The sequence below is a fragment of the Equus asinus genome, chromosome 7 (assembly GCF_041296235.1).
Source record: "Equus asinus isolate D_3611 breed Donkey chromosome 7, EquAss-T2T_v2, whole genome shotgun sequence".
Classification (NCBI taxonomy): domain Eukaryota; kingdom Metazoa; phylum Chordata; class Mammalia; order Perissodactyla; family Equidae; genus Equus; species Equus asinus.
In genome coordinates this window covers 96868098-96894161 of record NC_091796.1, presented here as the reverse complement: position 1 = coordinate 96894161, position 26064 = coordinate 96868098, and the positions used below count along the sequence as shown (strand labels likewise).

The window sequence follows — 26064 nt, the reverse complement described above, 5'->3', positions numbered from 1 at the left end:
GAAAGGGACCCTTGAAGATGAGCCCCATCTCTAAGGTCTGGATGTTCAGACCCTTCCTGAGACTGAGGCTGGAGCAGGAGAACCAAGAATTTCCCCCTCCCACCACTGGACACATAACAAACATGGCACCAAGTAACAAGTAACAGCAGAATACTGCCAGGAAAGGGGCATGAGTATGGAGAGGAGCAACCCTATAGGAACTGCTGGAAACTGAGGGTGGAATAGAAGCACTGAGGAAAACCCTCTGGCACCCCAGGCCCCACCATAAGGACAAGTTAGCAGCCCAATGCTGGAGGAATTTGAAGTCTGTGGTGTGTTGAAGGTAACTATAGAAATAACAAAACCCAACCCCAGCTCAATTGCTGACTAGACTGACTCAATTCACCACACATATGGCCTGATATAGGGAGAGGGGTACCCATTTTCAGGTGTAAATATTATTTACCTCAGTCTGTTTTTCTATACACAGTCATCAATATTAAATAAAAAGTTATAAGATACACATACATACACATACAAAAAGGAATTTTAAAAAACCATGAGAAATAAACAAAACCAAACCCAGAAATGACTCAGGTGTTGGAACTATCAAATAGAAACTTGAAAAGATCCATGAGTAATATGTTAAAGGATATTATGGAAAAGATATACAATATACGTGAACAGATGGGAATTTCAGCAGAGAGATGGAAGCTATAAAAAAGTAAAATTGAAATGCTAGAAATAACAAAACACAATTTAAGAGATGAAGAATTTTTTCAATGGCTTTTTAGAAGACTGGCTATGGCTAAGAAAAAATCTTTTTGTTGAAGATAGGTTAACAAAGATTATTCAAACAGAAACACAAAAAAGAAAAAGAAAGGTGGGAAAAAAAACAGAACACAGCATCCAGGAGCTGTGGAAAAAATATCATACATATAATTGGTGTCCCAAAAGGAGAAGAGAGAGAAACTGGGACAGAAGAAATATTTGAAGAGAAAATGGCTAAGAATTTTTCAAAATTACTGAAACACAGCAAACCACATATCCAAGAATCTCAGAGAACCTGAAGCAGGATAAATACAAACACACAGAGACACATTGTAGTTAAACTGTTGAAAACCAAAAACAAAAATCTTGAAACAGCTAGAGAAAAAAGAAACTTTAAACAGAGAAAAATAAAGATGAGGGTTACAGAAGACTTGTCTGAAACTATGCAAGCCAGAAGACGTTGGAGAGACACCTTTAAAATATTGGATGAAAATTCTCAAACATCTTTCAAAAAAGAAGACAAAATACTTTTTGCCTTTTTAGGACAAACAGAAGTTGAGAGAATGCATTGCCAACAGACCTGTATGACAAAAAATGTTAAAGAAGTTCTTCAAGCAGAAAAAAATCCAGATCCACACAACGAAATGAAGATCATTATGAATGGTGACAATGAGGGTAAATATAAAAAGACTCTCTTATTTTTAATTTCTTTAAAAGATAATTGCCTAAACCAAAAATGGTAACAATGTATTTTAGGATTTATAACATAGAAGTAAAATGTGTGACAACAATAGCACAAAGATGGGGAGGAAATGGAAATATACTGTTTTAAGGGGTTTTATACTATATATCAATTAGTGTAGTATTATTTGAAGATAGACTGTGATAAGCTGAAGAGTTATATTGTAAACCCTAGGACAACCACTAAAAAATGAGAAAAAAAGACATAAAAAAACCAGTCGATAATGGAAATGAAATGGAATCATCAATTTAAAAAAAAGCAGAATGGGAGAGAAAAAAGGAACAAAGAACGTATGGGACAATAAAAAACAATTAGCAAGATGGTTCTAATAATGTCAATAATTACATTCACTATAAATGGTCTAAACACCCCAATTAAAAGGCAGAGATTTTCAGATTGGTCCAAAAGCAAAACAACTATATGTCATCTATAAGAAAACTATTTAAATAATATATGTAGATAGACAAAAAGTAAAGTTATATACCATGCAAACGATAATAAAAGTGAAGCTAGAGAAGATGTATTATATTAGAAAGTAGAATTAGGAACAAGGACTATTACAGGAGATAAAGGGAGATATTACATAATACAAGGAGTCAATTCATCAACAGGACCTTATAATCCTAAAAGTGTATGTACGTAATAATAAGCCTTCAAAATATATAAAACAAAATGTATAGAAGAATTTATAACATTAAATTCTTATATTAGAAAGGAAGAAAATTTCAAACCAGTGATCTAAGTATCCAACTCAAAAAACTAGAAAAAGAAGAACAAATTAAAGCAAGTAGAAGGAAGGGAGTAATAAAGACTAGAACAGAAATTAGTGACATAAAAAACAGATAAACAGTAGAGAAAATCAGTGAAACCAATAATGGATTCTTTGAAAGAATCAATAAAATTTTTAACCATTAATAAGATTGAACAAGAATAAAAGAGAGAAGACACAAATTATCAATACCCAGAAAAGAGGAGATACTACTATAGATCCATAGACATTAAAAGCTGTAAGGGGAAGTTATGACCAACTTTATGCCAATAAATTTGATCACTTATAGAAAATAGATAAACTCCCCGAAAACCATCAAAGCTCACTCAAGAAGGAATAGATAACCCAAATATTTCTACATCTATTAAAGAAATTGAATTTATACTTAAAAATCTTCCCTTAAAGAAAACTGCAGGTTAAGTAGGCTTCATTGGTGAATTCTACCAAACATTTAAGGAAGAAATAATAGCAGTACTATAAAAACTTTCAGAAAATAGAAGAGGAGGAAAACATTCCCCAACTCATTTTTGAGACCATTATCTCTTCTGAATATAGATGCAAATGTCCTCAACAAAGATACTAGCAAACCTAATCCAGTGACATTCAGAAAGGATTATACATGGTGATGAAGTAAGATTCATTTCAGGAACGTGAGGTTGATTTAACATACAGAAGTCAATTAGTGTAATACAACATGTCAGTAGAATAAAGGACAAAAATCACATGATAATGATAATCTCAGTAGATGCGGAGAAAGCATTTGACAAAGTTCAACACCCTTTCGTAATCAAAACACTCAACAAACTAGCAATAAAAGTTAACATCCTCAACATGATAGAAAGCACCCATGCAAAACCCACATCTAACAGCACATGTAATTGTGAAAGTGTGGATGCTTTCCTCCTAAGATCAGGAATAAGACAAGGATGTCTGCTCTTGCTACTTCTGTTTAACAGAGGTTCTAGCTAGAGCAATTAGGCAAGAAAAAGAAATAAAAAGCATCCAGATTGAAAAGAGAGAAGTAACACTATCTCTATTTGCAGATTAAATGATCCCATATGCAGAAAATCCTAAGGAATTCACACACAAAAAGCTATTATAACTAATAAACAATTTCAGCAAGGTTATAGGATACAAGGTCAATATACAAGTCACTTTTATTTGTATACACTAGCAATGAGCAAGCTAAAAGTGAAGTTAAGAAAATAATTTCACTTATAGTAGCATCAAAAAGATTAAAATACAGGGGCCAGACCCTTGGCCGAGTGGTTAACACGCTCTGTTTCAGTGGCCCAGGGTTTCACTGGTTCAGACCCTGGGCACAGACATAGCACCACTCATCAGGCCATGTTGAGGCAGCGTCCCACATAGCACAACCAGAGGCACTCACAACTAGAATATACGACTATGTGCTGGGAGGCTTCTTTGGGGAGGAGAAGAAGAAGGAAAAAATAAAGAAGATTGGCAACAGTTGTTAGCTCAGGTGCCAATCATTTTTTAATAAAAAAGGTTAAAATACATAGGATAATAAAAAGAAGTGCAAATCTTATACCCTGAAAACCACAAGTCACTGTTGAAAGAAATGAAAGAATACCTAAATAAATAAGACGTCCCATGTTAATGGATCAAAAGAATTAATTTGTTAAGATGGCAGTACTCCCCAAATTGATCTATAAATTCAACCCAATTCCTATCAAAATCTCAGCTGCCTTTTTTGCAGAAATTGACAAGCTGATTCACAAATTAAAATGGAAATGCATGGGACCAGAAAAGCCAAAACAGTCTTAAAAAAGAACAAAGTTGAAGGACTCACACTACCTGATCTCTAAACTTACTACAGAGCTACAATTATCAAGACAGTGGACACAATTAGTATTCCTGAAAAAGAAAATGGAAAAAAATGGAATAGATAAAAAATACAATTATATACTCAAAGAGAAATTCTTCAACAAAGGAAAACTATATTGAGCACTTGCTGTGGACTGTGCCGTGTTCTATCCATTCGTTATCTCATTTAGTCCGTAGGACCATGCTAAGGGAAAAGTTCTATTGCCGTCTTCATTCTGCCAACGAGAAAACCCAAGTTTAGAGAGGCTGTGACTTGCCCAGAGCGGTGGAGCTGGGCTTTCGACCCAGAATGGCAGCATGACTCCAGTGCGTTACTCTATACTACAGATCTGAATTTGTAGATTGAGGGTTCATGCTATGTTCCAAGAACTACAGACATGAAATGATGAATGGCAAAACAACTCCTGGTAGATTTTCTAGACTTCAAGGAAAAAAGAATTGCTCTTTGCAGATCACCTACAGGGAGAACAGTAACCTGTCTTCTAAGTTCTTCACAGCAACTTCCATGTTCCAAGGGAGAAAACGTGTGAAATCCAAGAATGTCATGCTCAGTCAGGTTTAGAGAAAGAGAGGCAAGAGACAGACATTCTCAACACACAAGAATTCAGAGCCTATAGCATCATGAGCCCTTTTGGGCAATATTCTACCAACCAAGAATTGATTCAAAGTAAAGAATTCAAGAAACAATGACTGCATTTTAACAGAGAACTGATGCAAAACAATTATTGGGTAGAACATGATTGCTAGGAACCTTGGTAATATAAAAATAGTAATATAACAAAAATAGGGGACTGAGGAGAAGCCAGAATAGAAGGTAGTATGAATATGTTAATTTCCTCATGTTTATCATGGGTCAATAAATACTGTATAAAGTTGAGAATTATAGGTAAAAGAGTGACTTTCCCTCTCTGTGTGTCTCTTTCTCCCCCCCCACCACACACATACACATAGATAACATATATATACATGCATATAATAAATATAAGATATATTTTTAAGTTTAGAGAGACCTTCTATGGACTATGTGTAAAAAACCACATTTTTCTGATGTTGAGTGATTACTTTGGTCACACTTTAGTTTCTCATGTTAAATTTAATTGAAATTAAGTGTAATGGTTTAAATTTAAAACTAGCATATGTAACACAATCTCAGTTGTTTTTTTCCCGAGGAAGATTAGCCCTGTGCTAACACCAGCCAGTCCTCCTCTTTTTGCTGAGGAAGACTGGCCCTGAGCTAACATCCATGCCCATCTTCCTCTACTTTACATGTGGGACGCCTACCACAGCATGGCGTGCCACGCGGTGCCGTGTCCGCACATGGGATCCAAACTGGCGAACCTTGGGCCAGTGAAGTGGAATGTGCGCACCTAACTGCTGCACCACCAGGCCGGCCCTAAAATCTGTTTTGGTAAAATGATTTTTATATTTCTCTCCTCTTGATACATATGTATACAGAGTTATCTGGATTATTGTTCAATAAATGTTAGCTGGTTATTTCTGTGTGGTGGGAATTTTGAGATGATTTTTAATTTTCTTTTTCGTACTGTACTGAGTTGTTTTTTTCTTTAAAATAATCATGGCATTTTTTTTATATTAAAAAACTATTCTCCAAAGCAAATGAAGGATAGTTTTTACAAGTTTCAGTGTTGGACCTCCAAGTCCAGCTCCAAGAAGAGATGTCAAGGAAGTAGTTGGAATATGAGTCTGGAGATACAGAGGGAAGTCTGGACTAGTGATTATAAATTTGGGAGCTGGCAGCATATAGATGATGTTTGAAGCTCGGAGGAATGGATGAGATCATCTTGAGAGCAACTTAGCAGAGAAAGGACAAGTGCCCAGGACTGCACTCTGTATCTCTGACACGTAGAGGATGGGTAGGGAGGAGCCTGCAGTGGAGCCAAAAACGACGGCTCCCAGAGGTAGGAGGAACACCTTCCTCTCAGCACTTGCAGAGCCAAGTCCTTTGTCGGGAAGGAGCCAGGCAGTTTTGATGAGATACTGGGAGGTAGTTCAAATGTAGGAGTTGCCCACCTGGACGTCGCTCCACACCGTCTTGTTCATTGTGTGTACTTTTCTTTTTCCCAAAGCTCGCAAGTTAGAGAACTAGCAATTGCTTCAACTCCATTTGGAGAATGATTTCAAGACCGCTAGAGTATTTGGGGTTTGGCTAACAGCTGGATCTTTGAAGAGCTGCTGACTCTCAGCAAATGCGGACAGCATGTTTGGAGAACACTTGTATGGTTTTTAAATGGGCCACAAGAAGCTTGTGTGATAAATGCTTTATTTGGCTTGTGAGTTTAAAGAGAGTGGCCTCTGTAATAGTAGATATGTGTTTATACTTCACCGTGACCCACTCAACTTGCAAGTCTTTGTCCTGATTACTTGGCAGTCTTTCTTGCAGAGCTAAAAATTTAAACCTTTGAAACCTCATTAGCTGTTGACAAGAGGTCGGGTTTTGGGAGAGAGGGAGCTAAGTTTGTTTTTCTCAGCTCTCCCCTTGAGGATAGATGATTGCTGCTCAGACCACAGGCCTCAGCTTTGAAGCCTAGAGAGTTCGCCCTCTCTGGTTAATTCTGGGGCCAGCGCCAATCACGGCACTTCTCAGCTCTTGTCAGAGCTCCTTAAGCTTGTGTAGGGCTGAAGCTGCAGCCTGCTCATCAGTGACCTAGGCCGCTAGTGGATGATGACTGTTTCTGCCCATTGCTGGGACCTGCTTCTGTATCACTCAGCCCCCTGTCAATATCCTGGCAATATCTCTGTCAATATCTGGCACATCTTCTCCACCTCTGACGCTTCTCCTGGCACCCTGCACTCCTCAGCCCTCGGTGCCAAGAGGGCCACGCTTGCCCCTGGGTTGCTTGGTTGCTCCCTGTCTCGTAGAAGTCATTCTCTCTGCTTCTCCAATCCTTGCACTTCCACACCAGTGCCCGTGCACTGATGTTTGCAGAAGGAAGTTGATTTTTCGAGCTGTGTGGCACAATTAGAGATAGGGTTTGAAGGAAGTAGGTGTGGATGTGGATCTGATTAGTTTTCCGATTTTCTCCTCTTCTAGGTCATATTTACTAATATTCAAAACAGAAGCCCTAAGCCTGGCCCTGCTCCCCACGATCAAGAACTAGGTTTTTTCCTAGAAACAGGACTTCAGAGAGCCCATGTCCTCTATTTCAAAAATGGGTAAGCCTTCTTCATTTTTTAAATCAATTTCCTAAAGAAGGAAAATAGAAAGCCTTGTAATGCTGTCTTCAGTTTAGTTATCATAATAGAGCAATTTTAAATATGAACTACGATTGAAATATTTTTTTAAAAGAATGAACAGAGGCTCCTTTGTCTCTTCTCCATCTGGCTCTCTTGCTTTCCCAGGAGATTTGAAGCGGGGAGAAGGGAGGGAGGAGGTCTCCTATGTGAGTACGAGTCACAGGCATGGAGCACCAAGACCAGGTGGGGTGGATCTGATGGGAGCTGTGCTTTACTCTGCCTTCCTCCGTGGGTGTGGGACTGGACAGGCCACACCTCTTTGCTGGGGGAAAAGTTAGTGAATTGGAAACCCTGGCCCCCAGGGTCATCTCCCTTTGGATGGCTGATCAGGTCGGAGAATTGGATTTGCCAAGTCTCAGACGGTTCTTATGTAAGTGAGTGTGGCTCTGATGCCACACAAGAACATTTTCTACTTGAACTGCCTTTGAAAAGAGTTTAAGAGCCTGAACATAAGGGATAGCTCTCTAATGCATTTGATGTTTGTTTTCCTTTTCGTGCTGCTCTTATGAGAGATGCAATGGTTCTGTTCCAAATCTCTTCAGCTGTCCCTTGTTTTGACATTGTGCTGCAGGATAGATGTGCATGAAGACCAACAGTAGGTATCTGGCTCCTCTGTAGCTCCTCCTAGGTTGTGCACTCCCCTCCCTCTAGGAGTAGTCAAGTAGTGCTTTGAACGGCAGAGGGTCACGAGTTCCAGCCTTTGGAGAAATGAACGATGGAGTTGCTCCCTCTTCATTTTTAAGAGCTTCAAACCTTGGGGTTAGCTCATGGAAGTGGGATTTCATCTGCCTGGTGGCCCAGAGCCACATGTATCCATTTTCCATTTGTTGGGAGTAAATGCTTATTTTCCAAATTGTATTAAACTGTTTGTGGAGAAGGCCTGCTTTGCTCCAAAGGCTACCGGTTCAGATCGGCATAGCCCATGACAGGCCACAGTGAACACCCCAAGGTTTGAATAACTTGGCAGCTTTGACATGAAGATGCTCCTGAGTTTGATCTCATCTGCCACTGATTGAGATCATCTGAGCAACGGTGCGTGTCCCCTAAGCTGAGTTTTGAGCTCTATTTTCTTCGCTGTTTTAAATAGAGTGAGAAGGGAGGGAATGTGGAATATTTTTCTAGTGACCTGTTTCTTCTCCCTTTTCACAATCAATGGTGGTCATCACAGAGGAGCCTCCAACCTTGCTCTCCCTCCCTCTAACCTGTGAGTGTCTGTGGTTGACATGCAAAGCCAGAGGCAGGAATGAATTCCCCTGGGCTCTCACGCGTGCTCAGTACCTTCTATTGAAAATGTTTTGTGTGAAATTGATAGGGGTGAGCTGGGTAACACATTTTCATCTTCAAAGGCTGTTCATTAAGGAGGGAGAAGCAGGACTATTGGACTCTGACCTCCTGCCCTGAACCATTAGCTGCCCACTGGATCCAACTGAAAAATAATAGTGATGAGAGGTTTGTACTAACTGATGGATTACATGCCAGAATTGCTTCCTGGCTCATTTCTCACTTTATTTTACCCAAGTTCAAGGAGATTCCCACTGACATAGCCAAAGTTAAGAGAGTGCATAGCTTTGAAGCCTTTTCTCCTCTTTTCTTGTCCTCTCGCTCTTCTCTCTGGGCTCTAAAGACCAGTGATGGGGTTGGGCCAGCTACTCTAGAGGGTTCTTGCCAGCTGCAGTGTTCTAAAGGCTGGCATTGTGCAACAGTGATAAGAGATTACTTTTGGGTAAGTAGAGGGGAAGGCCAGTTTTGAGACCACAAAATATGATGAAAGGAGAGAAACTAGTGGGAGGTTTTAGACAAGGCAAATGCTGTCGGAGCTGCCTGACTTATACCAGTGGGTTACTCAGGGCCCAGGAGCCACACCTGGGGGTCATTGGTCACTGGAGGCCTAACCAGTATCCATGGAGCAAGTGGGACAAGTGGAGGTAGCTGCTGTCCCTAAGCACCGGTGGCTTCTCATAGTTTTGTTCTCTGATGTGCTTACTCCTTTGTCATCTCACTCCTTCTTTGTTTTTCCTGCACTTTTTTTTTGAGGAAGATTAGTCCTGAGCTAACATTCGCCACCAATCCTCCTCTTTTTGCTGAGGAACATGGGCCCTGAACCAACATCTGTGCCCGTCTTCCTCTACTTTATATGTGAGATGCCTGCCATAGCATGGCCTGAGGAGTGGTGCATATGTCCACACCCAGGATCTGAACTGGCGAACCCCGGGCCGCCAAAGTGGAGCACGTGAGCTTAACCACTGTGCCACCAGGCCAGCCCCTTTCTGCACTTTTAAAAATTTGTATCTGGAAGGATATAATGGATAAGGTTTGACTGATTTTCAGGGATAAGGAGATGCATTATAGAAGAGTTTGGCAATAAGAGATGGAAATTAATAAGGTGCATCTTTTTCTTTAGAAATATACTTAAACATATTCAACTTTTTAGCTGTCATCCCTGAGGACTTAATCAGTTATAGTAATCTATCTTATTCTTTTACAATTCTCCCATCTTTTCTAAGAGTAAGTGCCAAACTGGTGAACTTGGGTCTCTTTCAGAAAGAACCTGACCCCAGGACCAGTTCCTGGGCCCCTCTCAAGCCCTGAGATCCCGGTGGCGCTGTTTACCAAGTGCTTTTAGTTCTTCCTCAGTGAGCCTCACCTCATCTCTTCACCTCCACAGCGCCCTGTGAGGTTGGCAGTGGAAGTGGTACTGCCCCTGGCCTACACACAGTGACCCGGCTGCCGGCTTCTGCCTTCAGCCTTTTTAGCACTGCTGTCGCTCTGTGTGGAGGGGCTTAGTCCGACCCTCAAATGGTGGCCTTGTCCGTTGCCCTGCCTCTCTGTCGGGGAGCACTCGGCCCCTGGACAGCGGTTGCCTGGGGAATGGTTCCCGGCCTCCGCTGATTGGTGTCTATTCCTCAGGTCTCATCTACCGCCTGTCACAAGTCAGCTGTTTCTTATTCTCCCCCTTCCCCCTTTTCTCTCTCCTCCCTCCTTTCCTCTCCCTGTCCTTCCTCCTTCCTTCCCTCTCCTTGTTGCCCTCTCACTCTCCCTTCTCCCTGGGCCCCTCCTCCCTGCTCCTCTGTTCTCTTTCCTCCTTGGAGGGAGAGAATGACTACCTGCTGCCGTCCAGCCCCAGTGCCCCTGGGCATGGTCTGACTTGGACCCACCCATGTCTATTTCACATCTATTTCTCTTACCCCTCTGGGTGGCAGCAGCAAGCCTGTTAAGGATGAAAAAACATCTTGCTCAGGCTCTGCAGAGGGTGAAATCAGAGAACCGTAGCCTGAGAGGGCCAGGACCGCTGCCTTGGAGGGCTCTCAAATTACCTTGCCTACAGCAGGTACTCGGATGAGGGGCAGCCAAGGGCGTTGGAGCCAGAGGATCTGGATTTGGAACCGGCCCTTCTCCTCCCTGTGTGTCAATTTCTTTATCTGTAAAATAGGGCCAATACCACCTCATGGAGCTATGGTGAGGCGCAAATAAGAAAATGTGTGTGGAAGCATTTCGTGAAGCGTCAGGCCGACAGCAAGTGGTAAATTGTAATTTCCAGTGAGGGTGATGCCCGGCCGCCTTTCTAGCTGGAAGTGGGACCAGATGAAGGTCAGACTCCAGTTAAAGTGGAAGTTCACGAAGCAGGTGCCACTCATTTGATTGCTAAGCCTCGCCCCACCACAGTTTTCCAGAAAGGGCAGTTATTTGTGACTGCTGGTTTAAGTGAGCTCTGCTTAAGATGCATAACAATTAGCCTGGGGAACCCAGATAACCAATGGCCCTGTCAGTGTTCCAGAGAGGGGAGGGGGCTGCTGGTCTGACGCAGTAGCATTGGGTATGCTTTGGGCAGCATAGCTAGGGGCAGAGAAACAGCCTCAGCCTGGGGCTCCCCTCAGCCTTCTAAGGAGAAAAGAAATGTTGCCACCCACTTGAGTCCTTGCAGCCAGAATTGCCAGAGAAGCTTGGGTTTTAGATGCCAATTATTTGCTGCATGTTGTTTTAGGAATATTTAGCCATCTCTTATGAACAGAGGGTAGCAAAGACATTTCAAGTAACCTTGCTTCCTGTCAGCCATGTCAGATGTACTGGGTGAACAAAATGGATTGCAGTGTGTGTTTTCTCTGGTTCTGAGTTGGTTTTCCTTCAGGGAGGGTGGGGGTAAATTGAAGCAAGAAGGCAAAGGACCATCAATACCTGGGAGATGTGCCTGTGGGGTTGCACTCTCTCCTGCAGTGCATCACTCAAGCGCATCACAGAGTTCTGCCTGGGAGACCTTGACTTGGAGAAAGTAGGAAGTCAGGCAGTGTGGCCAGACTTTGGGCCCCCCTGAGGTCCTTGCACCCATGCCAGGGAATAAAGTGGTATCGAGGGCTTTTTGGAGTTCTCCTATAGTCAATCACCACTACATATTGCCTTCAAATAGACTACTAGTCACCACTAAGCATTGGCTTTGAAAAGTGTTTAAACTTCCCCAGTAATCTTGATGCCCTTTGCAACTGTTCAGCTCTGCTCCATGTAGCCTAGAATGAGGAGGCAGAAAAAGGGGCTGTGAGGCCTCCAGTGTGTCCTGCAGGCTGCAGAGTAGGATGCTTCCTGGGTTTGTGGCCTCGGAGACAGCAGTAGCAGCAGACAGGCTCCCATAGTCCGTGCGGTCGTGGGGAGGGTGCTGGCTGGGAAGCCAGGGGGTTTTGCTTGAGCACTGGTCTCCCCAGGCATTGGAGCAGCTCAGTCCTGGCCTTTGCATTCTAGCACTCGGGCTGTATTCCCTCATGCAGGGGCAGGAAGTGTTCACTTTTTAAACTGCACACTGCTTTTTACATTACAAGTCAAATGCGATGAACATAAGAGAATTCAGACACACTTCCACTAAGCATTTAATGTGTATCAACTTTTTGTACATGACATTCTTCGAGAGTCAGAGATTAAAAGAAATAGCCCTGCACTCTGGGAGGTAGGAGAGAAGAAGAAGGGTCAGACAGGAAGGTGAGTAACTTTAAGGGTTACAGTATAGTTGTATAAATGAGTAAACAATGAAGAACACTTGATCACTTTAGCGAGCTGAAGTTTCCGGGCCCATTCATTCATTCAGTAGGGTCATTTATTCATTTATTTAAGGAGGATTAATTGCATACTTCTTCAGGGCCAGTCCCTGTCTTAGGCACTGTGAAGGTCATGGGGAAAAGAGTGACACAGTCCCTGCCCTCCTAGAACTTACGGTCTCAGAGAAATAAGAATTAAAACAAGCAGTTTCAGGATAGTTTGTACACATTGTGACAGGGCAAGTCCAAGTTGCCACAAAAGCAAGTAAGAAAGGTGCAGGTTGAGACGGCTGCAGGATTTGGGAAGGGGAGGAAAGCTTAGGAGAAGTGGGCTTGAAATGATGTAGATGCAGAGAGATTGGGGAGAGCCGGGGTACGTTCCAAGTAGTTGGTGGAAACATGGAGCTGGCACTGTCCTCAGTATTGCATATGTTCTGCAGGGTAAGAGGAGACCACTCTGGTTGGAGTGAAGGTTTATATAGAAATCTGTGGACTTTTCTATAAACTCTCATACGGGACCTGGCATGTAGTAGCTTTGGTCAGTCATCCAACAAGTATTTACTGAGTTCTGCTGTGTGCCAAGTGCTGTGCTTGGTACTACATTGATGAATATAAGAGACATAGTCCGGCTCGCAGGGAAGATACAGTCTAGTGAGGAAGACAGATAATAAGTAAACCAATGTATGTAATTACAAATTGTAGTAAGTGCTAGGAAATGAATGGGTGCAGGGAGAGCAAATAACGAAGGGCACTTGCCTAGATAGGGTGGTCAGGCCATGCCTCCTGAGGAAGTGACACTGAGACCAAGACTTGAAGGATAAGAAGGCGGTAACCATGCCAACAGCAGGAGGAAGAGTACTGCAAGCAGAGGGCCCAACATGTGCAAAGGTCTTGACCCAGGAAAGAGCACAATGTGTTGAAGAATCTGAAAGGAGTCCAGTGTGGCTGAAGCAGAGTTGGAAGGAGGAGAGTCACAGACTCTCTCAGTCTGGCTTACCCTGAAGAAGGCAGGTCTACTATGGCAGCATACATCGGGAGAGTAGTGACTGTCCAAAGACAAACCCCCCAGTCACCAGAACAAAGTGAGGTGATAATGAGGGGCAAGGCGTTAGATGCTTACCTCAAAGATGACAGTGGTAGTAGAGACCAAGAGAAGTGGATGGATTTGAGATATATATTAGAACTACTGGTGTTAGAACTAGCTGATGAATTGGGTTTGGGGAAGAGAGGGGGAGGGAAACAGAGGGATCAGGGATGACTCCTCAGTTTCAGTTGAGCAGAGTTGGTTAGATGCAGTGAGGGCAAGGAGAGGATCAGATTTGGGAAAGGGGAAATCAAAGATTTGCCTTTGGATTGTGTTAGGTTTGAGGTGCCTGTGAGATGTCTAAGTGGAAGTGTCAACTAGGAAATGTGTGAGCACAGAGGGGAGGTTGGAGCTTGAGTTATGAATTGGGAGTTTCAGCATATTGATTATATTTAAAGCCCTAGACTGGATGGGATGAGTGAGGGACAGAGTGTAAAGAGAGAAGTGAAGACAGCCCAGGACCCAGCCCAGAAACCTGTATAAGACGGAAGTTGGATAAAGGAGGAGGAGCCTCTGGAGGAACTGCCTGAGGTGCTAGGTACACCATGAGCGTGTGTTCTCGTGAAAGCCTAAAGGGGAAAGCGTGCTGGGAAGGAAGAAGGCTCACCTGTGTTGAATGGTGCTGAGGGGTTAATAAGGGTAAAGACCAAAGCACTGGAGTAGGTAACATGGAGGATATTTATGACCTCGAAAAGAATTTTGGTGGGATGGTAAGAGTGGAAGCTAGATTGGGGACAGAGAGGAGCAAATGACACAGGAGGAAGTGGCAGCACCATATGTGGGTCACTTTCAATAAATGTTATTTCTTTTTCCAAGGTAGAGTTCTTCCTGGAAGGATGAATGGTAGAAAGATGATAGAAGACTAAAAACTATGCTAAGGAATAGAGAATTCATTCTCCAGGTGTGGAGGAGCCGTTGAATCACAGGGTCGGCTATCAGGAAGGGCCAAGAATAGGGTAGTTCATTTGGCGGGAATCTAGTGCCAGTAGAGTCATGTCCACCATTTTAGCTGGACTTGGTTCATTTGACTTGGTTTTGGGCCACAGGCTACATTCTGACCTTAGCAGGAACCAGGGTAAGTTACCCAGTTGATTGAGAGGAAGATGGGGGCGGTGGAGGGAGTGCAGGAGAGGGGAGGGTGTTGATGCAAGGGGATACTTCCTCTATGGCACCAGCTTCAGAAGGGAAGTTTATGGGGCAGTGTGAGTCCTGCTGCCTGGCCAGCCTGGGCCACCTTGGTGATGCCACATGTCATTCAGGCAGTCACATGTCTAGAAGGCTTCTGATCAACCTAGCTTACCATGCTAAGCACTTCATATGAGTCATTTCACTGCTAAGGAAATATAATTGAACTGACAGTGGGGTATACAATCTGAAAAACCTGGACTCCAGATGTATTAGAGCACGTTTGTTTTAATTGCTGCCCTTTATAGGTGAGGAATCTGAGCTACATAGAAATCAAGTTCAGTAATCATTCAATAAATACTACGTTTATCAAGAACCTTACAAAGTTACTCACTAGTGCCAAACATTGTTGTAAGTGGACAAGTCAGACCCAATCACTGCCTTTATGGAGTGTGCATTTTGGTTGGGGAAACAGTCAGTAATAAGAGAATATGTTTTATTCAGGGTCACATAACTAGTTGGTGGCAGAGCTGGGACCTGTGCCTCCTTCTCCTTGTCACCCAGACCAGGTTTCTTACCACTTGGACCATATTGTCCATACCCTGTTAGTACTTGTCTTGAAAATGGATTCTGAGTAGCACAGCTCGAAGGCATACATTACACTTAGAGAATAAAGACTTTTAAAAAGCCAGTCTAGATGTAATTATTTATGTTATAAAAAGCGTCAGCCAAATCTTCTCTGTTTTGTTTAAAATGTAGACTAAGTCTGCTCATCCCTTAATGTCACCAAAACTTTAGTATGAAAACAAAGGAATCTTCGTCAGTTTTAATTATGAAACTCCAAGACCACTTTCAGTGATGAATTATGGAGAACGAATTTTGGGGAACAGGTAATTGCTTTCAGTGTACTTCTTAAGTGCCGGCACTTAATGAGTGTTAGGGTCCTGTGCTGTTTGAAGCTTTCTCAGCATTCAACAAGGTGGGTGCCTCCATGTTGGTCTGTCCTTGGCTTCAGCAAAGTAGGTCACTTCGGGCTTCCCAAGTGCAGGGGGGTGGGGCAGGCGTCGGGGGACTAGTGAACTAATTGGCGGTAATTGCATCTCACAGAGGCCCCTCCACATGCTTTTGCCCAGCTGTATGTTGTCTCTTTTAGCCGCCATTCAGAACTGGAATTCCATGAATTATGAACTGGGGTAGGAAATCATTCCAGTTCTTCACATTGGCTTCGTCTAGGGTAGTGACTTTCTATTTTTACGGGGGCAGGAAGGGAGAGAGCAATTCTTTGTGTGTTTGTTCATTCACTTATTTCTTCCTCCATTAATCACGTATGTACTAGGAGCTAGGGTCAAAACAGCAAATGATCCCTGTGGATTTTCTAGTCCAGCAGGAAAATTAATAGTTACAAGTGGACTAAGCCTTAGGAAAGGAGAGGAAGATAGTGTTTTTTTTTTTTTTAATTTAGCCTTTCACTTTGCAAATTTTCCTAAAAAGAGATGGTTATATAATATGGTGTCTAAAGATCAAAGTTAACTTAATTTTTTTGATATTTCCCAATAACTCTTGATATGACTGGAGATCAATCCCCTGGGATTTACTGATATAGATGGCAATATTTGCAGGCTGGCTCTCGGGTCACGCTGTGGATGGGAGTAGCACGAATAAACATACACAGCAGGAACATACAGTATGGTATAAGGAATACTACCACCGCTGTTTGGTTTCAGATGATATGACATTCACTTGTTCTGCCAACATTTATTCAGCTCCTGCGCTGTGCCAGACATTCTTCAGGTGTTGGAGATAAAATGGTGAGCAGCCAGACATACTCCTTGCTCTCAGAGAGGAATCAGATCATTATGGATGTATGGATATAGAACTATACCCTGAGATAGTGCCCAGGAGGAGAGGTACCCATTTCTATGAGAGTCTATTTGAAAATGAAATTGACTTAGATACTGTGGTTAGGGGAGGTTTTCCTGAGGAAGTGACTGAGCAGAAACCTGAAGATGCAACAATGAGTAGGAGCTAACTAGCAAAGGCAGGGGGGAGGGGGAGGGGTGCTCATTCTTATTTAGACCTGAAAGGGTCCTCCCAGGCATCTTGTCCAACCAACCCGTCCTTTTTCTCTGCTGTATTTTCCTCCTTAGCATTTAACCTTAGCATATATCTGTGGCATCAGATATACTATGAACAGTGCTTACCAGGGGTCTTAGGTTCAGTTAAACATTCTGACCCACAAGACTTTCATTGGCCACACTTGGCATTCATCTATTTAGAAAGATCTAGAACAGAACCATAAATTGCCAGCAGGGCAGTGTCAGGGGTTTCTCTTCTATGTAAATTGTGCTCTCTGCAGTCCTCACTGCCACGCAGGAGCTGTTCTCCTTGCCCCTCCCGCCTCCAGTGACAGCTCAGGCACTAGAGAATGAGCTTCACATTGAGTTGGTGTGGGATCTACCCTGCCTTAACGTCTCTGCCCCACTTTCAGGGTCCCCTAAGGGATATGCTCAGTTGTAAGTCATCACGTTCAAGGAAGCCCAAAGCTACATTGTCCCCATCAGATATTTACAGTTCCTTCCAGTCCAGATGCAAGTTATCAATCAGGGGTCATTTTTAACATAAGCAATGTTGCCTAGTAACATAATTGACATATTATCTTTATTAGGTTTCTAGGGAAACAGAACTGGAAAGTTAACCTAAGGTCAAATTCTCAAGCAGAAAAGGAAAGGAAGTTGTCAACCTTTTTCCCACATTGTCTTTTTTTCTTATCTAATTTGTTTCTTGTCTGTCTCCTGTCACTGGTGTATAAGTTCCACTTTGGCAGGAATTTTTATCTCTTTTGTCTGGGGAGGGATCTGTACCTTGAGTGGTGTCTGGTGTCTAGTTGGACATGAAGGAGCGAATGAGTGAGTGAATGAAATGCTAGTTTTCAGCTGAGATGGTTGTGCCTCACAGATGCCTAATGGTTGTGTGTTTTCTTTAAAATTAATTAATGCAGCATATGTTTATTGAGAGCTAAATGTGCTGAGCACTAGCACAGTGCTCAGGAATATTAAGTGCTGGGGAATATTAAGGATGAACAAGATAACTTGGACCAGCTTCATGGAACTTACTGCTCCTATTACTGCTTCTTGGTGGTAAAGAGAGAGATGCGCTATGACCATCTGTGTCTTCCTGTGTATGATGTCCTTCTCTTAAGAGAGGGTGGAGGGGACAGGTATCAGACAATTTCCTTGCCCACAGTGAGAAACAATACGTTTTCTGGGAAGATCATAGGGACCTCTGCTTTCTGATATTGCAAGGTATTTATGGTTATGGTGGCTTTATTGTAAGAAACTCTTCAAGCAGGCCCTGACAGACTCTCATTTCTGAGAAGCTTCTAGTTTGGCGGAATTTGGGTGCTTGTAGGCCTCCTTAGTAAAGCCCAGCATGTACACATCTGGATGGGATTCCAGAGTTCCCACAACAAGAAAGAGAATTATCGTCTTCTGTGGTCTAGTTGGTGAGAACATATGCTCCCAGAGCCTCCCAGAACTGCAATTTTTACGTATGTAGCTCTTCGAGTGGAAACCTCGTGGGGTGAAGTTGGACCAGAAGCATGAGCGAGCGTTCAAGTGTCGCCTTTGTAGGCAGCCCCTCAAGGGCAGACCGTTGAAATGACACATGCATGTTGGGAAAGAGGAATTCACATCCTGTCTGGTCTAGAAGGAAGCCAGATTTCACCCTCTCTGAGTCTGTCAGACTGTGGGGAGCATTCTTGGTAATCTGGTGACGTCTGTGCTGCAGAGCAGGTCCAGACGTATCTGCCTGGGAAGCAGGGTGGGTGGGAAGCAGTGTGTGTTGGAAGCGTGCAGCATCCCCCTTCTGCTCTTGGCCAGAGCGAAGCTCATTAACCTGCTTCTTCCCTTCCCTGCTTTAGGTGTCAAATGCATTAATATTAACATGAGGGCAGGGTGGGGGGTGGAGGCCCCAGCTCTTTTCAGGGGATACTTTCTACCTATTTCTTTTTAAATCATCATTTTCCTCACCATTCTGGTTTTTTTTTGCAGAGGTATTTTTAGTCACCTCTTAGAGAAAGTGGCAGAGAGAGATTGAGCTAAAGCCCAGAAAATGACTGAGACATCTTTGGAGAATTTTTAACTTTTCTTAGGAAGTACTAGAACCTTCTATTGAAAATGAGAAGGGCCATCAATTTTCTTACACACACTTGCCTTTATATTTGTATGGCAATGTCTATCACAGATCTGTACACCGATAAGGAAATCTACATTATAATTATATGTTCTCATAGCAAAATCCTGCATTAAATTACAAGATTTAAAAAAATTAATAAATTATCTTTTTCAATTGATAGGTTTTTCCACCTTCCTCTCTATTTGGGGTTTGAATTTTTACTTTTTATTCACAAGTGACGTTGGTGGTCATTCTCTAGGCCCAGCACAGATACTCTGTACCTTTCTTCAGGGAGCTCTTCCTTCTGTATCCTCTCTCTGCTGGCAGGTATGTGGTTGATGGGTGTGGTAGCTGGTTCTCCTTAAATCTCTCTGGCAAATTAGCATCAGAAGCCACAATCTCTGCATGTTGGAGACAAGCAGTTAAAATACCAGGAAGAAACTGATGCTGTGTTTCTTCTGAAGAATACCCAGAAAAACTCATTAGCTAGACTTGGTAAAACCTCTGAATTACAGATTTTTTTAAAAGATGCAATTATATTGCTTTCAAGTACATTTTGAGCTAGTTAAAAAAAACACAAAAAACTATTGCCTACTCAATTCCATGAATGTTTAGTGAGAGCCTGCTGGGTACCAGTCAGTAGGGTAAGCTCTGGGGATATGAGAGGAATAAAAAATGTTCTCTGAGCTCACAGGGAAAGCAAGGATGTCAACGAATAGTTATAGCACCTGGTGAAAAGCACTGTAATGAAGGGATGGGGTGGGGGAGAAGGAGGAAGGAGGAAGAGGCTATGTGCCTGGGTGAGTTCATCAAGTTTCTTAGAAAAATTGACATTTGAACCTGGCGTTTGAGGGAGGGGTAAGATTGCCCCATCTTAGGGAGGACTGAGAGGACAAGGGTGGTAGTCACCATTGAATGCTAGATCTACCAGGCCAGGTAGACTTTATATGCTCATGGTTAAAGAGCACTGACTCTGCATCCGACTGCCTGGGTTTGAATCCGACCTCTTACATTTACTGACACTGGGACCTTGGCAAATTACTTAACCTCTCTTCCAGTTTCCTCTTTTGCAAACTGGGGATAATAATGGCACCTACTTCACAGGGTTGTTAGGCGGATTAAGTGAGTGAGTAGTTATACTGTGCTCGGACAGTGTCTGGCACACAGTAAGCCCTGAATGAGGGTTTGGTAAATAAATAAATAAAGCGCTACAGAGTGGAGGGTTTGTCAGCTCCCTAGGGAAGGGTAAGAACTGACCACTGAGGGGGCTGGCCCCGTGGCCGAGTGGTTAAGTTCGCGTGCTCCGCTGCAGGCGGCCCAGTGTTTTGTCGGTTCGAATCCTGGGTGCGGACATGGCACTGCTCGTCAGACCACGCTGAGGCAGCGTCCCACATGCCACAGCTAGAGGAACCCACAACGAAGAATACACAACTATCTACCGGGGGGCTTTGGGGAGAAAAAGGAAAAAATAAAATCTTTAAAAAAAAAAAAAAAAAAAAAAGAACTGACCACTGAGAAATCTGGGAAGACAGTCACAACAGCAGCAGCATAGTTTTGGGATCTGCTCATATATCCACATAGGAAAGACATCGTAACCAGAGAGCAAAACCAAAAACCCATAAACAACATTTCCAGCAAAACTAGATGAGAAAGTATACTCGTGAACCCCAAAGTACAAGCTGATGGGGACAGACTGCCAACAACTACAGACTAGCTCGTTACGGTAGCCCGCCTTATCCGCAAAGGGTACATTCTAAGACCCCCGGTGGCTGCCTGAAACCATGGATAGTACCGAACCCTGTATGTACTATGTTTTTTTCTATACCTACCTACCTGTGATAAAGTTTAATTTATAAATTAGGCACAGTAAGAAATTAAGAACAATAACTAATAATAAAACAATTGTAGCAATATACTGTAATAAAAGTTACTATAGATCTTAGAACCTTAGCATATGATTTTTTTCTTTTTCTATTAAGTTGAGAACTTTCACCTTTTCACTGAAAGGAAGCATTTACAGCTTCTCTTCGGCACATCCAAATTGCCAGCATCACTACTCTTGCACTTTGGGGTCATTATTAAGTAAAATAACAGCTACTTGAACAGAAGCCCTGTGATACCTCAACAATCAATCTGATAACCATGACTTCTACGAGATGACTAAGGGACGGGTAGCGTGTACAGCGGGCATACGGTGGACAAAGGGATGATTCATGTCCCCAGTGGGACAGCTCGAGATTTCATCGTGCTACTCAGAACGGCACACAATTTAAAACTTATGAATTGTTTATTTCTGGAATTTTCTGTTTAATATTTTTGGACCGAGGTTGACCAAGGATAACTGAAACCATTGAAAACAAAACCGTGGATGAGGGGGACTGCTATATTTGCATTTGTGTGGGAGAAAGCAGAAGGAAGCAGTGGAGCATCTGATGGACCTGGGAACAGGAGACCCTAAAATAGCCAACAAGTATTGACTGGAAAGTTTGTTTGGCCAGGTTGAGAGTAGCTGCTGAAAATAAGAGGGTTACGCCAAGTGAGGTCTAAGGGGCTGGAGCAGTCTGGCCCCCTGAAGACGTGAAGCTGACCCATTAGGGCTCTTTGCTGGGCCTGAGCCCCACACTGAGGAGTAACTGCTGAGGGTGGTATGAAAATTGACCAGGAAATGACACAAGAGACAAAAGAAGAAAAAGTAGAGATAAAAGTGGGGGAGGGGGAGAGAGCCAGGAATTATCATAAAGCAAGCTGCTTTATTTTTTTTTAGCAACTTTATTCAGGTATTATTTATATATCAAAAATTCGCCTGTTGTAAATATATAGTTCGGTTGTTTTTAATATGTGTATACAGCAGAGCTCAATTCAGCTTTAGACTATCTCCATCACCTTAAAAAGTTCTTCCGGCCTCTTTGCAGTCTGTCCCTGCTCCCATCCCCAGCCCCAGGCAAGCGCTTGTCTGTTCTGTCTCTATAGATTTGCCTTCTGAGGAAATTTCACATAAATGGAATCATGGAATATGTAGTCCTTTGTGTCTTGCTGCTTTCAAGTAACATAGTATTTTTGAGGTTCACCTACACTAGCGTGGATCAGTAGGCCATTTCTGTTTATTGCTAAATAGTTATGCCATTGTACAGATATACTCCAATTTTTTTATCCATTCACCAATTGGTAAACATTTGGATTGTTTCCACTTTTGGGCTATCATTAATAATGCTGCTGTGAACATTCATGTATAAATGTTTCTGTGGACATCTGTTTTCATTTCCCTTAGATAGATTCATAGGAGTGGAACTGATGGGTCATATGATAAGTTTATGTTTAAATTTTGAGAATCTGCCAGGCTGTTTTTCAAAGTGGCTGTACCATTTTACATTCCTGCCGGCAGTGTGTGAGAGTTCCTGCTTCTTTCCATTCTCTTCAATACTTGGTGTTGTCAGTTTTTAAATTAGAGTCAGTCTCGTAGGTTTGTAGTGGTGGCTCATTGTGATTTTAGTTTGCGTTTCCTGAATGATTAATGATGTTCAATAGCTTTTCATGTGCCTATTAGCTATTCTTATATCTTCTATGGTAAAACATCTGTTCAAATCTTTTGCCCTGTTTTCAATTGCATTGTCTTCTTCTTATCAAGTTGTAAGAGTTCTTTGTATATTGTATATACAATTCCTTTATCAGATATATAATTTGCGCATATTTTCTGCCAGTCTGTGGCTTGTATTATTTTTTTAATGATGTCATTTAAAGAGGAAAAATTAATTTTGATGAAGTCCAATTTATCAATTTTTCTTTTCATGAATCATCCTTTTGATGTCATACCTAAGAAATTTTGCCCTAATCTAAAACCAAAAAGATTTCTCCTATGTTTTCTTCCAGGAGTTTTATAGTTTTAGATTTTACATGTAGGTCTCTAATCTATTTTGAGTCAATATTTGTGTATGGTGTGAGGTAAGGGTCTAAGTTAATTTTTTTGCATCTAGATATCCAGTTGTCCAAGCACTATTTGTTGAAAAGTCTACTCTTTTCCCATTAAATTGCTTTGACACTTTAGTAAAAAATCAATTAATTGAACATAAATATAAAGATTTATTTCTGGAGTATTTTGTTTCATTGATTTATCTGTCTATCCTTAAGCCAATACTACACTGTCTTGAATATGTAACTTTATAGCAAGTTTTGAAATTAGATAATATAAGTCCTCTAATTTTGTTCTTTTTCAAAATTGTTTTGGCTATTCTCAGTTCTTTACATTTCCATATAAATTTTATTTTTATTTTTTATCATTTTGAGGAAGATTAGTCCTAAGCTAACATCTGCTGCCAATCCTCCTCTTTTTGCTGAGGAAGACCAGCCCTGAGCTAACATTCATGCCCATCTTCCTCCACTTTATATCTGGGACGCCTGCCACACAGCATGGCTTCACAAGTGGTGCCATGTCCGCACCCGGGATCCGAACTGGCGAACCCCGGGCCGCTGAAGTGGAACGTGTGAACTTAACTGCTGTGCCACTGGGCTGGCCCCTCCAAATAAATTTTAGAATCAGTTTGTCAATTTCTATCAAAAAAGCCTGCCAGGATCTTGATAAAGATTACAGTGAATCTACAGATCAATTTAGGGAGAATTTCTGTATTAACGGTAGCGACTCTTCCAGTCCAATGTCTCTCCATTTAGAGTTTCTTTAATTTCTCTCAAAGACGGTTTGTAGTTTTTATTGTACAGGTTTTGAAATTTTTGTTAAATTTGTTCCTAAGTATCTTATTCATTTCTATGCTATTGTGATTGAAATTGTTTTCTTAATTTTATTTTCAGATTATTCTTTGCTATCATGTAGAAATACTGGGGTTTTTTGGTATATTTTTGTACATGGATGTTGTATCCTGCAACCTTGCTAAACTTATTAATTAGTTCTTGTAATTTTTTAATAGGTTACATAGGATTTTGACATATAGGATGGATATAATCTTTGAATAAAAGCAATTTCACTTCCTCCTTTCCAAACCATAGGTTTTTAATTTCTACTTATTACCTTATTGCACTGTCAAGAACCTCCAATACAATACTGAATAGAAGTGGTGAGAGCAGACATCTTTATCCTATTCCTGCCTGATCTCAAGGAGAAAGCATTCAGTCTTTCACCATTAAATACAATGTTAGCTGTAGGTTTTTCATAGATGCTGCTTTGTCTCCAGTAATATTTTTTCATTTAAAGTCTATCTTATCTGATATTTATAGCCACTCCAGTTGTCATGTAGTTATTGTTTACATAGTATATTTTTTATCCTTTTACTTTCAACCTATTTGCATCCTTGAGTTAAAGTACCTCTCCTGTATATCTCTTGCAGATAGCATATATTTGGATCTTGCTTTTTTGTTCAGTATTGAAATGTTTGCCTTTTGATTGGAGGATTTAATCCATTCACATTTAATGTAATTATTGATATAACTGGGTTTATGTTGCCATTTTGTTCTTTCTTTTCTATATGTCTCATGTCCTTTTTGATTGTTTTTTCCTCCTTATTAACCTATTTTGTGTTAAACACTTTTTAGTGTTACATTATTTCCTCTGTTGACTTTTTAACTGTATTTTTTGGAAAAATTTTATGGTGTTTTCTCTATGAATTACAGTATACATCTTAAATTATCACAGTCTACTTCAGGTTAATACTGACTTAATTTCAGAAAAATATACAACTTGGTTCTAATATAACTTCACTTCTTCCCTTCTTTGAGCTGTTAATGCCTGTCTATGTTACAAACACAACAATACAGTATAATTATTCCCTTATGCAATCTTATTTTTATAGAAATTAAAATTTAAAAAATTTGAAAATATATTTATACCATATTTTATATTTATCCACATATTTACCTTTCTAGTACTCTTACTAATATATTCCTGTGGATTCAAATTACCCTCTGTTGTCATTTCTTTGTAGTCTAAAGAGCTTACTTTAAAATTTTGTATTGGGCACATCTGCTAGGTATGAATTATGAATTCTCTCACTTTTTGTTTATCTGGGAATGCCTTTATTTTGCCTTCATTTTTGAATGACAGTTTTACTGCACACAGAATTCTTGGTGATGGTTTTTTTCTTTCAGCACTTTGAGCATATCTTCCACGTGTCTGATGAGAAGTCGTTGTTGATCCTGTTGTTGTTGCCCTGTGTGTGGTTGTTTTTCTGGTTGTTACGTTCAAGATTTTCTTTTCTTTATCTTTCGTCAATTTTATAATTATGTGTTTCTGTTTTTCTTCAGTGTTTTTTCTCTCTCTTCTTTGGATTGGATAATTTTTATTCATTTATCTTTAAATTCAATGATTTTTCTGCCATCTCATAGCTGCTGTTGAGCCCATTTAGGAATTTTTCATGTTAGTTAGACTTTTTAACTCTAAAATCTCCATTTGGTTAGTTTTTGTAGTTTTTGTTTCTCTATTGAGATTAGGCCCTATTTGTTGAGTCATTGCCATCTTTTTTCTTTTAATCTTTAAACATAGTTTCTGTTAATTCTTTGATCATACTTTTAATAGCTTCTTTGAAGTCTTTGTCCGCTAAATCCAACATGTGGACCCATTTGGAGTGAGTTTATATTGACTGCTCTTTTTTCTGAGCATAGGTCACACTTCTCTATTTCTCTGCATGTCTTATAACAGATATAGTACAACCATAAATTAAAAAATGGAAGGAGAATGCTGATAGCACATGCATAAAATGTCTTTTTGACTTCTCAGTAATCATAATGAAGGTGGTATTATTAGTATTGCTATTCTGAAACGCTTTTGTGTAGCACAGAATAAAACAAATGAATACTTATGGAATATTCTAATTCTATTATTCCTTGTGTCCTTGAGAACCAGGATTATTGGTGTGGGAGAAAGGCAAAAAAATAGATTTAAGATAGAAGAAATCAAGGAAAAACTCTGTAGTCCTGAATTTGAATGATTGACTTGGAAATATCAGTATGAAATCATGAGGTATCTGTTGTCTGTATATGTATATGTGCAGGCTTGTTTATGTATATACACATGTGTGTGTGTGTGTGTGTGAGAGAGAGAGAGAGAGAGGAGGTCTGGCTCAGTGACTGACCTAGTAGCAATGAACATCCCTAGTGCCTAGTTTGTGATCTTGGAGTATCATTTTCCAATAAAAGAAACCTCATTCCAGTTCTGGGATATGAAATAAATAAAATGATCCTGGCACAGCTTTACATACCAGATAGCAAGGAAACCATCAAGGATTTCTAGGCTCATGTTAAAAAAATTCAGGACAAATATGGGATAATTTGAATTTCAAGAAGGATAAAAATTGCAATA

The 26064-nt window shown here is 41.1% G+C and overlaps 1 protein-coding gene across 12 annotated transcripts in view; it reads left to right on the top strand.

The window, feature by feature from the left end:
• TTC7B (tetratricopeptide repeat domain 7B) overlaps positions 1-26064 on the top strand; it is a 246416-nt gene that overhangs the window by 66365 nt on the left and 153987 nt on the right. For 9 of the 12 annotated variants that reach the window (XM_044774202.2, XM_070514194.1, XM_044774207.2 and 6 more), the window contains one exon: positions 7162-7283. The exons of the other annotated variants lie outside the window; for them this stretch is intronic. In XM_044774202.2, the coding sequence (XP_044630137.1) occupies positions 7162-7283 (122 nt within the window). The remainder of the gene's footprint in view (positions 1-7161; positions 7284-26064) is intronic. 12 annotated transcript variants of the gene reach the window in all.